The sequence below is a fragment of the Choloepus didactylus genome, chromosome 9 (assembly GCF_015220235.1).
Source record: "Choloepus didactylus isolate mChoDid1 chromosome 9, mChoDid1.pri, whole genome shotgun sequence".
NCBI classification, from domain to species: Eukaryota; Metazoa; Chordata; class Mammalia; order Pilosa; family Megalonychidae; genus Choloepus; species Choloepus didactylus.
This window is the reverse complement of record NC_051315.1, coordinates 76,824,220-76,841,269: the sequence shown is the minus strand read 5'-3', so window position 1 is coordinate 76,841,269 and position 17,050 is coordinate 76,824,220. Positions and strand designations below refer to the sequence as shown.

The following is a 17,050-nucleotide window of genomic DNA, read 5'->3' as shown; positions in this document are numbered from 1 at the left end:
CTGAGCATATATTATCTTTATAATGGGAGACAACTATAGGCAAGATGGATGAGGGTCATCCTAACGTAAAAGACATGTAGCTATCAAAAATTGCCTTCACACTGAAACATTCCCCCCTTAACCCATTTAGTAAAGTAAACTTCGTTTTCAAAATCATGTTTGCTCTCAGGTAGTAATGCTTTAAATCTTAACTAAACAACCAAATGCCTTTACCATACTTTTGTTTATATGAGCCTATCACATATACAGAAAAAAAACCTCTAGGGCCTAAAGTAAATGGGTTCTAGCTTTTACTTATGAGATAATTCTTGGTAGCATTTTTAGATAGTTTCGTAAGTGGAAAAACAAAAGGAGATTGTTTGGGTCACAGCTTATAAAAAGGTTTGAGCTCTTTAAATTACTCTGAAAATGTTTCTTTATTAAATAATGCAATAAATAACATTTAACACTTTTTCACAGAAAGAATGGGACAAATCTTTCATGGAGATAAACTCTAAAACTCAAGCAGTCTTTTATAGACACAAAGTATTTAAGTATACTTTCACTGTAGATGGGAATTAAATTGACTATAAACTTAGGTCATGATGCTCTACACCTGGAAAAAAGTCAATTATAATACTGAACAGCTAGGAGGTCCATTTGTTTATCAACTCTGATGCTATCATTTTACATAATATACAATGTTTTCTTAAGTTTTACAATTCAGAAGCACATTAAAAATCATTTAGTCTAACTTTTTATGCAAAGAAACTAAGATTCAGAGATTTAAAAATCATACAACTTACCTGAGGCAGAGATGAGATTACAGCCCAGGTTATCTGACATCTAATTTAGTGCTATTACCTTAGTTGCCTTAAAATCCATTTACATTTCCAAATAACAACAAAAGCACTGTTTTAATTTTTAAAAACACACTTTATGTAAAAATGATAAAAAAGTACAACTAGTACTAAATGTATCATTAGCAAATTATGCCCATTTTAAATGTATTATCACCATATTTCTGTGGATCTCAGTACCAAAGGCCCTCAGCCTAAAGTTTCATGGTGAATTTGTTTATACTCTTTAAAGCAGAGTAATCAAACATCAGTAGGGACCACTGTAACACCATGGGACTCAATGATTCTTAAGGTATACAATCTATTTACTGAGGAATTACCCTTTCGTATATCATCAACCACAGTTTCCTCCGGTATAATCATTGTTCTGTAATAAAGGCTAAGAGAACCCTTCAAGTGTCTGTGCCTTTTATGACAGTTAACTATAACAGATATTTTGTTAAAATCTTCAAACTAGAAAGAAAACTTTCATAGGAAAACTTAAAAAAGACCCATATTTGGATTTTAATGTGTGATGGTCTTTATTTACAACTTTATTGGCAAAAAGGAAGAGGGAAAAGTTTAAAACAGTTTAACACAGGGCATTGCAGCTTATCCCATCAGATTAAAGAAGTTCTATTTTAAATGTCCATCTGACTAATTGTCCAAAGATATACAACACTGAATCTGCATATGCAGTTTCCTTTACAAAGTACAGTGCTTGTATTTTATGCAGTCTTTTTAATATATAAATACATAGGAAATCAAGTCACTCATTAAAAACTGCATTAAATGAAGGGTACTTTAAATTTAAATTTATGTTGTTCCTGATAATAACACATGCCCAATGAAAATCAAAACTGGAAAAGCAGTTACACTTCCCACTTGAGTTACAACAATCATTTTCTGCAATGACTATTATGTTTCAGTTTATCATGAACTACTCCAAACTTACTATGAGATGCAGTCAAAATCAGAAGAGAAGATGTAGGGAAAATAATCCTTTTTTTTGAGAAGCATAAGCCCTCCAGCATCAGCATGGGAAATAAACATCCTGATGAAGAATTCTAGGTGGAAAAAAATTAATTAGTCAATTTCAACTCATGTAGAGCTGAAAATTTTTTCATTGACTTGTTTGGTGTCATTCTTCTAAATCAAGTGTGTTTAATTCTTCTTCTAGTTCATCCAAATCTTCCCCAGTAAAAAGATTTTCATCAACAGGAACAGCATCGACGGCTCCATTTTCCTGTCCCTCTCCTTCGTTGTCTTCTTCCAAATCACTTCTTTCACCATTTTCAGCCATACCGCCAGAAGCTTCACTTAATTTGTTTTCTAAAAATAAAAATAGGAATCAATAAGTTGCACACAGAATATGCAATTCCATTAGTCAACTGACAGCCATAGAATTTCACCTTCTCTTTTCCTCTTTCCATGAAAGCTTTCTCTGGGATTACCCCACCAAGAACTAATCTTTCTTTTCCTAAGCTTATCTGTACCAATTATTTATGCCTACTATATAATACTGTTTTTTTTTATTTGGTCACTTAATGGTTTATGCATTTCTTGACCTACATGACCCTACATGACCTAGCAATTAGGTTTTTAAGCTAACTTCCAAATAGTATTTTGTTGGAATAATGGTTTATAATATAAGCAGCTACGTAGCTTTTGTTTTTGCAAACAGTACTTAAATCACATTAGTTATAATACTGCAAATGAGTGTGAATCCAGTTACTTACCCTTACAGGGTTTAAATGACTGAAAAAACAAAAATGCTGCCTTTTCTTGTTCAAGGACACCAATATTTATAAAAAGATAATCTTTAACAGACCAATTTAGATTTTAGCTATTTCAGACTTCTCTGATGACAAACTCTTAGGGATTATAACTTGGCCTACTGTCACCAGAATCTTACTTCTAAAAGGAGCAAATCCGTCTGCAGACTGGCATTAAGACAACAGTCTGACATTCTCAAATCTCAGAGGAGCAGGCCTGTTTTTCAAGTTATAACATGTTCTTTTATTGCAAAAATAAGGTTTAGCTTTTACTCTCTCAATTTCTGCCTAGATTAGCAGTCTTTCTACCTGACTTTTCTCCCGTAACAATTATGTCAAACTTTTACCCCCTCTCTTAAAACCCCTCACCCAAAGCACAATTAGACATAAATTAGCTCAACAATCCTTATCTCTAAATACATCTATAGCTAACCTTTCTTCCATTCTCATACTTAAATGAACTCATTTATACTTCCTGATCTTGTTCCTTCCTGATATATACTTCCTTAATCTCTCATCTTCCATTTCTCTTTCTCTATCAGACCCTTTTTCTAAAACTGGCCTACAAATCTATATTGGTCTCCCATATCCTAAAAGAACCTTCCCATGACCATGCCTCCCTGTCAAAGTTCTTAAGAGTGAACTGTACTCATTCCTCTCCTTATTGCAGTTCCTATGAAAACTGGAACTTTATTCCTACAAACTCCTTGCCTAACTGCAACTTAAAACCCATTTGCAATTCTCATACTTTTGATTTTTCTGATATTCTTGCTTCCTAATTTTCCCCTAATTTTCTCAGTGTCCTTCCCTGCTCTTTCTTCTTTTGGCCTATCCTAAAAACGATGTTCAAAGCATGCTCTAGCACATTCTCATTCTATATATTATGCCTGGATGAGTTCACTCTCAGGTGCCAATGCCGATGGCTTTCAAACCTTTTTTTCCTGGAAATATCTACAGTGTCTAGACAAGTGCCACCAAAATCTCAAACTCATGAAGCCCAAACAACAGCCTTCAGCTATACCTCCAAACTCATATCTGTTCCCTTCTAGTTTCAGTTAGTGGCTTCAAAATCCACCCAGTCACCCATTTCTACAGCCTCTACTGTTCACTACTATTTTGTATATGGTCAAACCACACCTTTATGTTACCAGTCTAGCACCTACAGGTATTTAAGTTTGCAACTCCTGGCTTAATGCATTTTAGAAAGCTTCATAATTCTTAGAATTATGCAAAATTTCGCAAACTTACCATCTTTTTCTGAAGTATACGTGCTGAATCTTTCAAGACTGGCTACAGTAATACCCGTCTCATCTACATCTCTTGGGATGTATAGGCTTAAATCTATATCATTCACGCTTATAGAATCATCAACCTTAACAACATATAGAAAGAAAAGTTGTTAAAGATAAAAACAGTTTTCACAAATTATTGCCTTTCATCCTTAGCATTTACTTAATAAAACAAAATTATCACTAATGCCAAGGGAAAATAGATGATCAACCATTGTCAAATTTCATGTCTTTTTCTCAACTTCTTAAAAAAAATAACAACACCAAATCTGAATTTTCTTCCTTTGATATTACATTTTTAATATAGATATATTCTCTTTTAGCTCAAATATAGAGGCCAGAATTTTATGATAACCACACAAACAATTAACATTAAGTTATCTGCTATTATTAAGTTTGCTTAGGACCAAATAATTAACCTGTTGTCTCATAGCCTCTACTTTGTACTGTGTGTCCTTGTCCTATGATTGATTTTCTAGTATAAAATGTTAACAACCCCCTCCCCCCGCCCCCAGCCTTTTCCTTTGGAGGGGGGGATAAAAGCACAAACTTTTTACAGCTAATACATAAACAACACTCAACTATATACCAGGCACTATTCCAAGTTCTTTATATTTATTAACTTATTTTCACAAGCACTCTATGACATAGGGATTATCATTGAATGTCCATATTATAGAGGGTGGAGGCCTGATGTGTAAGTAACATGGTTGGAGTCAGGAATTGAACAGAGGCAGTCTGTTCCACAGTGTGTGCTCTTAGCCAAGCTGCTCTATTGTCTCTCTCAATTAACATGAGGAGATGAGGTGCCAAAGCTTCCTCTTACCTCATCACCACCTGATCCCTGGATATAACGGGTATCATCTGCTTCCTCATCATCATCATCAACTAGTTCAGGACGGAATTCAAACACTTCACGACCACTAATCTATTTAGACACACAAATATTTCAATTCAGAACAAAATTCAAACATTTGGCTTTAAACAAACATGTTACTGAAGGATAAAATCTAATATGACATAGGAATTTAAAGTGAAAGAAAGAATAAAGCACTTATTTAGGTGAGTCTTGGACATACCACCAGTGCTTTCCCAGCTTTGAAGTCTGCTTTCCTTCTTTCCATATCTTGCTCAAGTTTATCAATCTTTTCTTGTCTTTTCCTCTTCTTCCAGGCAAGAAAAGATTCTAGAGTGATTTTGGTAACATTTGGTCCTAGGGCAGAGCGCTGCAAAAATAAAGAGTTAATTTTTTCCCCAAAAGCCACTTATAATAGTGTTTAATAAGTTTTCTCTAAATGCAATTATTTAAGTCCTTGCCTGTGACTATTCTGAAGACATTAAATTTGGAATAATCAAATTTATTTTTACTCTATGTGGCAACGAACAAATTGAGTGTCCAGACATAAAAACATTTCTAACATCATAAAATATATTATTTTGAGCTAAAATTCTTTCCAGAATTGAAGGGGAGTAAAATTTGTCCTGAAAAACTAGTTTTAAAATGAGCCAATTGCTGAAAAAAAATAAATAAAGCACCATGACAATATCTAAATACCATGTGTGTGCCTCTGGAGATGAGATGAGAAACAAAACTAGACAAAAAACACCACCTGCTCCTTTGAGCTAACAATCAGGCAATAAATATACGGAAAAATAGTACTTGCTGAGCATATCCCAGGTATTCAGTGTTAAGTGCTTTCTATATATGCTATCACACTGATTCCTCAAAACAAATAAGCAACAGAGGGACAATTTAAGAAATTTACCAAGACTAACAGCTAAGAGGTAAAGAACTAACATTCAAACAACCCCATAATTACCAGACTCTAAATTCTACATTTTCTACTATTTTATATTGTCTCTCCTATGTGAGATACCCCAAAATATGTGAGTTTAAGAACAAATGTATATATCCCAACATTAGACATTTACAACGTACTTAGATTATCCAAGATGAGGCAAAATGGGTACACTTTCAAATATTACAACCCTAAATGAAGTATTTCCAGTAATCTCAACATTCTCATGTCACCCTCAATAGCCATATATGCTAACTCAATAACCCTATCTGCTAACTCAAAGAACACAACATTCTTTTGTGTTAAGTCACAAATAAGGAGTCGAAGATCCTCTTCCATCAGACTCCTTCCCCTCTATTGACAGTGTTTGGGTCTGGCAATGATAATGAACATAACTGAAAAACTGGACTAGAATTGTTTCCTTCCACAGATATTTTAATGGTTAGTAAAATGGTGAAAAACATACATGAGGTAAAAGATCTACATCTAAAAGTTAAATAAATCTGAGAATGAATAAACCTTTTTACTAAATCAATATACTAGTAAGTCAATTTTAATGAAATAATTTATTGGATAAGCCAGTAGCTAGTAGTTCAAAAATAGTTTCATAATCCTGAAGTTAATGCCCCAATTGGTGAATATTTATAGTTAGGTTTTTATTTTACACCGATAAGAATAATTAGAGAAAAAATAGGCTACTCTGGGAAAAGGTCACATTATTTCTCTTCCATAACAAATAACTACTGCCCCCAAGTGGTAAGTATTAGAATTTCATAATGAATACTGCTATGATTTTTTTTTTTAATGGTAGGAAAGATACTAGTTACCTCTCTTTCAATTAGATCTTCTAATGAAATTTCATCTTCTTTCTCTTCTTTCTTTTTATCTTTTTTCAACACAAATCCAGGAGGAAGTGCATGACGATACATGCACATATCTCCCCCTCCAGGGCATACCCAAAACCAGCCATACTTATTGTTTTCAATAGCTTCAAGGAAATGCTTGCACACCTATAGAGAAAATATTATTCACAAGTAGTGGCTCAGTGTAGCCTGTTTCAAAGGTTAATACTGAAGTACACAGAACAAAATATTCTTATACACATCTTTAACCGCTCATGTACTGAGCACCTATATGTACAGAAATGTACATAAACATTAATCTTAAAATACCTAATATAATGGCAAGTTCCCTTTAGAGAGAGTTATATAACTTTTCCGTATTTTAGACACTGTTCTAAATTCTGAATTATACCAAGAAACTAGTTTCAGTTTAACTTTTGTAAATGAATCAAAAAATCTGATTTTTAAATAGAAAATACAAATGACTATAAAAAATAAAACCAATGATTTTGTTTTGGTTTGATCTTTCAGAAATACTAATCACATGCAGTAATAAATTAAACTATTTGAACTGCCTGACACTACAGGCAATCTCTTACACGTAAGTCTCAAAGGAGCAAGGTACAAAAGGAACACAAAAGGTATTGGCCCTTCAAAATATGAATGGGTGCCAGAAGGAACTGTATGAAAGCCTCAGATATAAGCTTTGCAAATAAGGAGGAAAAGTTAATTAATAATTTTATTTTCCCCCAAAACTACAACAGAGGGAACCGAAACCAGCATTTAGAATTTTCTGGCACAGCACAAGGCTTTCCATGTAACTAAATGACAAATAGGTAAGTACATGGACATGAATGTAGGGTCTGAGAAATAAGGCACCAATTCTTAAAAGTATATTTTCTGGAACACTAGAGCCAATGCCTACAAAAAAATTTATTTTGGAATTCAAATGTAACAATATTTTTACCTTTGTGATTTAAAGTCTTCCCTTACCATTAAACACAGTCAACTACTGAGTGGGTTAATTTCACAGGTCTCCATTTATTTTGAGTAAAAAATAAGGAAGCATTCTAATCTGAATATGTAAATGTGATAATCCATACTTGAGAAAGTCAGTCACCTCAGAAAATGGAATGTAAAGTAAAAGACTTCCACCTTTAGCGATTTTCAAAGGCTAAGACTATTTTTAAAAAAAAATTGTTTTGCTTTAACTTAACTCATACATCTTCCTTTATTATCTTTATTAAATTTTCTAATAATTTAAAGAACAATCCAGTAGAAATTAGCAGCAAATACCTTGCCACTCCCTAATGATAAATACCACAGCAACTCAATTCAAGAAAAGGACATACTATTTGAGTTTTTGGTTTTTTCTTTTCCGCCTCACCGTGCTTCTTGTTCACTACTTCTTCCAGCTTTTTCTCATCCCAATTATCCATGGTATCTAAATAAAGAGATACGAAGATTCAATTCTAGAATTTTATCTACCACTTCCAAAACACACTCAGTTATCTCCTTGAACAGATAGGAAGGCTGTACTATAAGACTCATGACTTAACACATTTTTCTTTAAAATGTCAAAGATACCACTAAACAGCATTATGAGATTACTCATCTAAGCTTCCTACATTGTTTAGGCAGATGTGGAAGTGGTACTGGAAGAAAGGGTGACACACAAATGAGAAATAAATCACTGCTTTTTAAGCATCTTCATTTACCTAATTAAAGGACTTAATGTGGTAAATTCACATTTTATGAAAAACAAAAAACGCAATTATTTTTTCAAACAGTCCTAATATTGAAATGTTCAAGCTATTATATATCTTAATAAAAACAAACCAAAAGTAATAAGCATTTATTTTTTAAGAGAACATTTAAAAAAAAGTACCTTTCTCAAGCTCTTCATCTCTTGCATCAATATAAACACTTCGTTTTTCACATTTTCTCTCCAGAGTCAAGTCATGAGAGAACTTACACTTATCTCCTTTAGTACACTGTCCTTGCTTGAAGAATGCACAAACCACAGATTTGGGATCTGCACCTATGTCAAATGGCACATGATATTTGGTATTACAATATACAAGTACAGCTCATATCTTATTTTCCACTTTAACTGATGTAAGAGCAAAATACCACTTATAGGTGACTAGCAAGACATTATCTCTTAGGTTCTTTCTAGATCATTTTATATTTATTCTTGTTTCTTTAACTTTTTTTTTTTTTTTTTTTTTATATTTAACTTTTATATAAAAAAGAGGCTAGGGGTGGGAAGCCAAATGAACATGTAGGTTATTCCATAGCCACTTTTGAAATTGGAGTCAATGAAGGAGGCAGAAGAGAAACAAATGTAAATGGAGGTCTACTATCAAAAGTGAAAATAGTTTACACAACTATAACTTTGACTTGCCTACAACCAAATAGATTTAATATTTTAAAATTAGTAGATTGCCTAAGTCTGTAATTTTGACTTAAGTGTGGGGGCCAATGACTGAAGTTGTATTTACACAATAACAGAGCCATGCGCATATATATAGAAATCATAAGAAAGTTGTTGACCATAGATAATTTTGACAAAGGGAGTTTCATTTATAATATGAAGAAAATAAACATTAAAACAAATTAAGAGTTTTTAACACAAGTTATATTTACTGAAAATAACACCTCAAAACTTTAAAATTTACCTTTACTTATTTTTTGAGCAGCAACTACAGGTTTGAACAGTTCATTTAGCTCCTGCAATTCTTTCTTCTTGTCATCTTTCTTCAATTTCTTTTCAGCTTCACTTTGGGCTACCTATGATATCCCCAGGTTTAAAATACAAATTTGATTTATTCATATAACAAAAGAGCTTTCTATACACAGTAATATCTATCTATCTATCTATCTATCTATCTATCTATCTATCTATCTATACGATAGCACTAACGTAACAAAAACATTTAAAAATTTACATGTATTCCTTACCTCTTTAACAGTGCTACAATGGCCTTCCAGTGTATACCATAGATTGAGGCTAAATTAGTAGACAAAATTGCTAGAACTAGTAAGACTTTTTTTGTCTATAAATGGTTACCATTTCTAGTAAAAGCATATTCAAAAATTTACTACAGTAAGAAGTATTTTCTCACCATTTTTAGTAAGTGGATCTCAACTGGAATATTCCTCCTGTGAAAACAACCCATAACCCCAGAAATATGTGGTACATTTTAAGGATCAGAGATGCAAACATCCTGAAATGTGCAGTATCACACAAAAAGGAATTGTACCACCCAAAATACCAATAGTGCCCTTGTGGAAAAACACTGGGTCAGGTCAATACGGGAAATTCAAAACAAAAAAAAAAGGGGAGGGGGGAAGAAAAGAAAGAAAACACATATGACACTGGTCCAGGCACACAATTTTTACATATCTAATATAAGAGGACTCATCCAAATATTAATATGTCAGGTCCTATGTTAGATGACAGGGAATACAAAGGTGAAAAGACAAAGATGCTTATTTTTGTTCAGAAGATGCTTATTTTAAGTTCAGAATCTAGTGGAAAGACAAATATGCCAACAAGTCTAATAAATGTGCTTAGTGCTACAACTGATGCACAATACATGGTGCACTGGGAACCAAGAATGTCTATACGCCCAAGAAAATTAAACTGAGCTAATACTTAATGGATGAGGTTCTTCTGATGGGAAAGAAAAGGAATGGAGAAAGAGCCCACCAATGCAAGGATACAGGGACTAGGAAGATTAATGTGTTTGAGAAATTTCAATAAGTTTGGATCATATCAGTAGTTGACAGGGTACAACTCAAAGATATAAAGATGGTGACATAATCAGGTTGTGTTTCATAAAGATCATGGAAGATGGACTGGAAGGAGCCCAAGAATGAAGGCAAGGAAAGTTAGAAGGTTATTGTACTTGCTAAGGTTGTAAGAAATACAAGAGCTTAGAAAAAGTACTGGTGATGAGAATGGAAAATAGTGGGGAGGCCACCTTTAGGAGGCAGAACGGATAGGAATAGGTGACTGGGTGCAAAGTATAGGGAGAGGGAGTTGTCTAGGATTACCATGTGCATGATTAGTGCATTACACAAGACAGGGAATACAGAAGGAACAGGTTTCAGGGTGGGAAGTGGAGATGAACTCAATTTTGGACATACTGAGTTTGAGATGCTCACAGACTATCTGGGTAGAGCTATTTAGAAGGAAGCTGGACATGGATCTTCATTCTTGGAGAGAAGGGTCTGGCATAAGATAAAGATTTTAGAAACAGCTGTCTCCAGGAAATAACTGATTAAAGTTTTGGTTGTATATGAGATTACTCAAGGATAGCATACAAAGTGAAAAGAGGACAGTAAAGTACTTTAAAGAATACCAATATTCAAAGTACAAGCAGGACTATAAATTCCATTAAAGAGATAGGAAACATCAAAGAAGTAGAAAGAAACCAGGACAAAATTGTCCAAGAGGAAATTTTAGGAAGGGAATGGCAAAATGTTATAGTTAGGTCACAGAAAATCAAATCCTGATTTGACCATGTCACGGCAGGTTTAAATAGGAAAAACTTTATAAAAAGAAAAAATTTAAGTCACTTAAAAAAAAAAATTCTTTACTCATTAGGCCTATTCCAAATACTTGTGGGGCAAAACAGAGCAAGAGTAATGCAAAGCCCACAAATCATTTGTCTAAATATTTAAAAGTTAGAAATCAAGTCAATAAATGCTAAATAAACTTTGCTTTCTACTTCTAATTAATATACCCTAAAGATGATCTGGAAGGACAGGTTCAAATTTAGAATGTTTAGGCCCCATGGAGTGCATAGCAGAGCATGGTGGGTAAAGCAAGAGTCAGCTCATGCCTCCTTCTCCTCTTCACACTTCCAGTTGCATCCCACCTCATGTGTGTGGGGAGGTAAAAGGTTTGGGGAAGGGGTAGTGGAAGGGGGGGAAAGAGAAATTTCGAAGAAATTTCGAAATACCCTCGAAGAAATGGTATGGATCCGGGGTTTGTCCAGACCCCTAGCACATACTGGTAGCCCTGTGTACCATTGGTGGGGATGGATAGAGGGAAAGGCCCTTGCAGGCTGTGAAAGCAGGCCTGGAGCTGATGTGAGGAGGGCTGATGCAAACTCCAGGTGGGCACATTCCCTTGACTCTACTGACTCCCTGTCTGAGGGAAAAGTATGGGTGGAGGAGACACAGAGTAGGGTTGTCCTTTAAAGTTCTAGGCAGGGCAACTCTTGTCTGGCTCTAAGAGCAGTACTGTTGCTAATTTCCAGTGTTATATCTGGTGGTTAGGTATCTCACATTCACAGATAAAAGCATAGTTATCCAAGAAAGTATAAAAGCACTGAACATACAATCAAACCAAACTACCACCACACATGTTACGGCTTTTCCAGGGGAGCAATAACAGGATTAAAAGAGGTTAAGGGAAAAAAGTGAATATACTTCTTATACACCTGTATTATGCCAGGAGTTTAAATTATCTTCTCATTTAACCACCATAGGAAGCCTATAAGGGATAATTCCCCCCACCCCCTCCACTTTACAGAAAAAGATGAGTGTAGCTAAATAATTCAAGATCATGTAACAAGCAAGGGAGAAGATTCAAACACAAGTCTATCTGATTTCAAGCCTTGAGCATACATTTTTATTAAACCAGGCTACTAAGTTACTCAGATGGAAGAGCTTGATTCTGGCTCTAGAATCAAGCAGGGTATAAGTGAAAGTGTTGAGGGTACTGATTTGTAGACAGCCCAAATGAAAGAAATCTGTTTCATGTGTGGCGTTAGCCATCTCATAAATTTATATTCTGATATTCTAAAAAAAATCTGTAGTTAAACCTTGAGAAATTCTTTCTTCTCTTTTACATCTAATAGAGGAAGAAAAAAAAATTGTTTCCAGACAGGGAAATGGAGATAGGGTGGAAAAAAAAAAAGTACTTTGAAAAATAAAGAATCATGTCTATAAAATCTTAAACTCAAGGAAGTTCTAAAGAATATGAAGAAAAAGAAGCTAAATTTTTCAAACGAATTGCAATTGAATAAAAGAAGTTCAAAATTCATATGGCAAAACAAATGCCTGAGAACAGTCAAGGAAAACGGAAAAAGAGTAATGCTTAGGGAGAAAACACTTGCCTTAATAGACAACAGGATATATTACTAGGTCACAATAATAAAAATCAGTGTGATACTGGTTTAAGGACAGACAGTAAGTAGAACAGACAAGAGAATCCAGAAAAAAGATCCTAACATGTTTGAGACTTTAAGGTACGTCAATAGTGACAATTCAGTTCAGTGGGACAAATGATGCTGGTACAAATGGCTATTCAAGTGAAAGAAAATAAACTTAATGACATATAAACTAAATTTATATGACAAATTGCAAACTGTGAAGATCAAGTAACTTAATGACAAAAATCTAGGGAAAATATGCATAATTCAGGGGCAGGGTAAACCTTTTAATTATATGAAAGAAAAGCTATTAGATATAACCTACAGTATAAAAACTAAAGTTTTTTGTATGGCAAAATATAATGGAAACATCATGAATGATCTGAAATGCAGACAAAAGGTATCTCATAAACAGACAAGAGAAAGACAATCAAAAAAGCAAAGGGAATATGACTCCTAGGGAGGAATCGAGACCCAGCATCATGGGATGGAGAACATCTTCTTGACCAAAAGGGTAAAAGTTTGAAATAAGCTTCGGTGGCAGAGAGATTCCAAAAGGAGCCGAGAGGTCACTCTGGTGGGCACTCTTATGCACAATACAGACAACCCTTTTTAGGTTCTAATGAATGGAATAGCTAATAGTAAATACCTGAAACTATCAAACTACCACCCAGAACCTTTGAATCTTGAAGATGATTGTATAAAAATGTAGCTTATGAGGGGTGACAATGTGATTGGGAAAGCCATATGGACCACACTCCCTTTGTCCAGTGTATGGATGGATTAGTAGAAAAATGGGGGCAAAAAAAAAAAAAAAGGGCACCCAGTGTTCTTTTTTACTTTAATTGTTCTTTTTCACTTTAATTTTTATTCTTATTATTTTTGTGTGTGTGGTAATGAAAATGTTCAAAAATTAATTTTCGTGATGAATGCACAACTATATAATGGTACTGTGAACTGAATGTATGCTTTGTATGACTGCATGGTATGTGAATATATCTCAATAAAATTGAACTAAAAAAAAAAAAAGGAAAATTCCAAACTTACAAAAGTTAGTACAGTGCCAATAGCCGTAAACTTATTCATGTATATACTTTCTCCCTGATTATTTCAGGGCAAATCTCAGACATATCACTTCATCTGTAAATATATTCCTGTGTATTTGTATAGATAACTTAAAAAATCATAACCACATTACATTATCCTGTCCAAACAAACAAACAAAAAAAAGCAAACGATTTCAAGAGCAACACCCAAATACCCAACAAGCATATGAGAAAATACTTAAAACTGACTAGTAGTGAGGGAAAAAAGTAATGAGCTATTTACTTTACGCTTACCAAACTGGAAACTGTTAAAAAGAACTTTCTTTAGTACCTATTACTCATGTACTGCAAATGAAAATATGAAGCATTACAACCTGTGTGGAAAAGTGATGAGGCAATATTTATTAAAATTTGAAATACATTTCCCTTTGACCTAGAAACTTTATCACCAGGTAATTTATGTTACAGAAATAATAATAATAAAAAAAACAACAAACACATGTAAGAACACACGCACAAGGGTAGAACTGGTCTTATTTCAGAAAGCTGGAAACAGTGCTCAGGTATGAACAGTGAAATGGATAGATATAGTATATCCATATCGTAGAACAGGATGCAGTCATTAGAATGAATTAGAGCTGTATCAAATAGCTCGGAGGAATATTTAAGAGGTACTGCTGAGTAAGAAAGGTAAGATGCAGACAGGTTTACAGAGCAGGTTTCTGTATTAAAATACAATTACAATACTGAATATTTTTATCTGTAACACATGCTGTATATTATTACATCTTTTATGAAGAAAGTATAAAAAGACACAGTTTAAATTATTTACCTGACGTGGATTTTGTTGACCAAATTTAACTTGATGAGTGACAGCTTTGATAAACTTCTGTTGCTTTGCCCCTTTCTTATTCTTTAGACCAAAAGTTTTGTCCTAAATGATAAAGAGCATTGAAATATCTTAGCAATTCCTATTAACTTATCTACTTCTTTCCAATGACACTGAAAATCATTCATTTACTGATAAGCAAAATTGTTCTTCCTTATGCTATAAACAGACATGCAAAACATGAGAAGTCAAGGCATAAATTACATCAACACATTACCTAGGATTCTTCATAATTTCTTACATATTAACAACTATCATCATTAAACCTATTACTTGATGCAATGCTTCCAAAGTGTGTTCTGGATATCAGTTTGATGGGAGGTGCAGAGTTAGTATACTGGGATAAGAAATCCTAGAATCAAATAAGTTTAGGAAAATGCTTGGTAAAACAGGTTTCTTAAGGATAAAACATTTTAGAGTCTTTGGTCCCAGAGGGGAGATAGAATGTGGCACTTTCAAATCTAATTTTAGCACATAATGTATTTTTTTCATGGAGTATCCTGAGGGACTAAGTACTTCTGAACACATTTTGGGTAATATTACAAAAGAGGAAGAAAAAACATTAAGACCTGGACTGGTATTTCTGGTAATAGTTATCCTCTCACAAGCACTTAACTTTAATAAAGAAAGTGAACGACTGAAATTTATATATTTCTAGCAGCTGCTAAACCTTAGATATTAAATTGTCATAATAACCCTAGGAAAGACAGGTAAATGTCTTGCCCAAGTTCACACATACAGTAAACCAGGAACTGAAGCCAGGCAATCTGGCTGCAAAGTCTAGGTTCTTAACCAATAAAGCTATCTAAACATACATACCAAATCTAGTGTCCCATTTAAAACTGACAGAAAGGTCACCTTTATCAATGAAAATGGGATAGAGGCAGGCTTGGTAAGTAAAGAAATACTTTAGCAGATGTCCAAGTAAGCAAATAGATGGTATGCTCATACTAGGAACTCAGTGATTCCACTAAAGTATAGTCAGTTCCTTACTTTCAATCTAAAGGTATACTTGCTTGTGAAGAAAATGAAGAAAAATTGAATGTGCTAAAACTGAACTTGCAAGTTATAAAGTCTTGGGTCTATGGGTCTATCCCCATAGAGTGACAGAAAAAAAAAAAAAAAAAACAATAAAAAAAACTTCCAACCCCACAGTGCTTTCTGGATGCAAATATTGATGGCTTATATCTAGAATTTTTTTAATAGACCTATGTTTGAGCTCTACAAGCTCTTCTAATTTTTCAGTTTTCCATTTTATTCTTGTTAAAAAAAAAAACCAAGCACAAAATTCAACAAAACATTCAAATTATTATTATATACACTGATGCATGGGGGAAGGATGACTGCCAAACGGAACAGAGCTAGCTTAAAATGCCTGTTCATGCATGGTCTGTTTACTGAATCCCTCCTTTCCCCAGTTTGTTTAGGACTCTGCTATGATAGGGAAGGAGAGGTGTCTTAGAAGTCCAGTGATCCCTGGCTATCCAACCATATTTTAAAACTCTGTCTTGCAAAAAACATTGCACATGTATGTGCAAGTGTGTATGTATATGTGTGGGCAGGTGACTAGTGGGCTTCATCATAGATAATTAGGTGGAAAGCCTGATGGAAAACTACCAAATACTAGTATCCATGTCCTCTACATTTTTCTAGAGAAGATCCTCCAGAGGCATCCTAAGCTGGGAAGACAAGAAACCCAGCTCCAAGACAGGGGAAGAGAGCAGGGGGGTTGAGGTGTTTCAGTTTATTGCACAGACATCTTAGGGGTCATTTTCAGGTCCCCTTTTTAACCAATCCTCCACCCCCTCTGTGCCTGTTATTCCAGAACTGCAGGGGTAGTCATCTGGCTCAGCAGCCAGTAGATAAGAACTTACCGACTACTTGTAATACTTTTAACCAATTCTCCATTTTTCATTCCCTTGCTCTCTGTATTACCTATTGCTTTCCCATTCCTGAGCTTTTCCAGATTTTGGGAGAACAAATGCACTTGCTTCACTGGCATGCTCCTTGGCAGGCATTACTTTGCTCTACTAAATCACTTACCAATTCTTTCATTCACTTTCAAGCTTTATATATTGAGGTTCAAGATTATAGACGTCTAATTTCAAGATGAAGTCTGTATTCTCCCCCTCATTCTCTTGTTTATGAAAGAGGCAAAAAGAACTTTACTTTTTTTTTCCATAGCATTTTTACTTGGAAAAAAATGTTTTACAAAATACCATTCTTCCAATCAAAGAACCTTTCATAGGGTACATATAAACTTTCTGCCTTAGATTACAGTATGTCATTCAAAGGGGAGAGGTTTTTAAAATAGCCACCTGCTATACCTACAAGATAAGTACGTTTTAAAGTGCCTTTAAAACGCTAAAGCAAGTAATGAAATATAACTGTTGTATCTATTGAAAAATTTAAGTTTCTTTAA

The 17,050-nt window shown here is 34.1% G+C and overlaps 1 protein-coding gene across 1 annotated transcript in view; it reads right to left on the bottom strand.

The window, feature by feature from the left end:
* Window positions 1–1,341: 1,341 nt before the first annotated feature.
* The window catches only part of ZC3H15 (zinc finger CCCH-type containing 15), a 31,324-nt gene continuing 15,615 nt past the window's right edge, over window positions 1,342–17,050 (bottom strand). The window contains exons 3-11 of the mRNA XM_037848653.1: window positions 14,572–14,673; window positions 9,205–9,316; window positions 8,412–8,564; window positions 7,876–7,967; window positions 6,509–6,691; window positions 4,962–5,108; window positions 4,709–4,810; window positions 3,842–3,965; window positions 1,342–2,150 (exon numbers count right to left, since the gene is read on the bottom strand). Coding sequence (XP_037704581.1) covers window positions 1,960–2,150; window positions 3,842–3,965; window positions 4,709–4,810; window positions 4,962–5,108; window positions 6,509–6,691; window positions 7,876–7,967; window positions 8,412–8,564; window positions 9,205–9,316; window positions 14,572–14,673 — 1,206 coding nt within the window. The 3' untranslated portion in view covers window positions 1,342–1,959. The remainder of the gene's footprint in view (window positions 2,151–3,841; window positions 3,966–4,708; window positions 4,811–4,961; window positions 5,109–6,508; window positions 6,692–7,875; window positions 7,968–8,411; window positions 8,565–9,204; window positions 9,317–14,571; window positions 14,674–17,050) is intronic.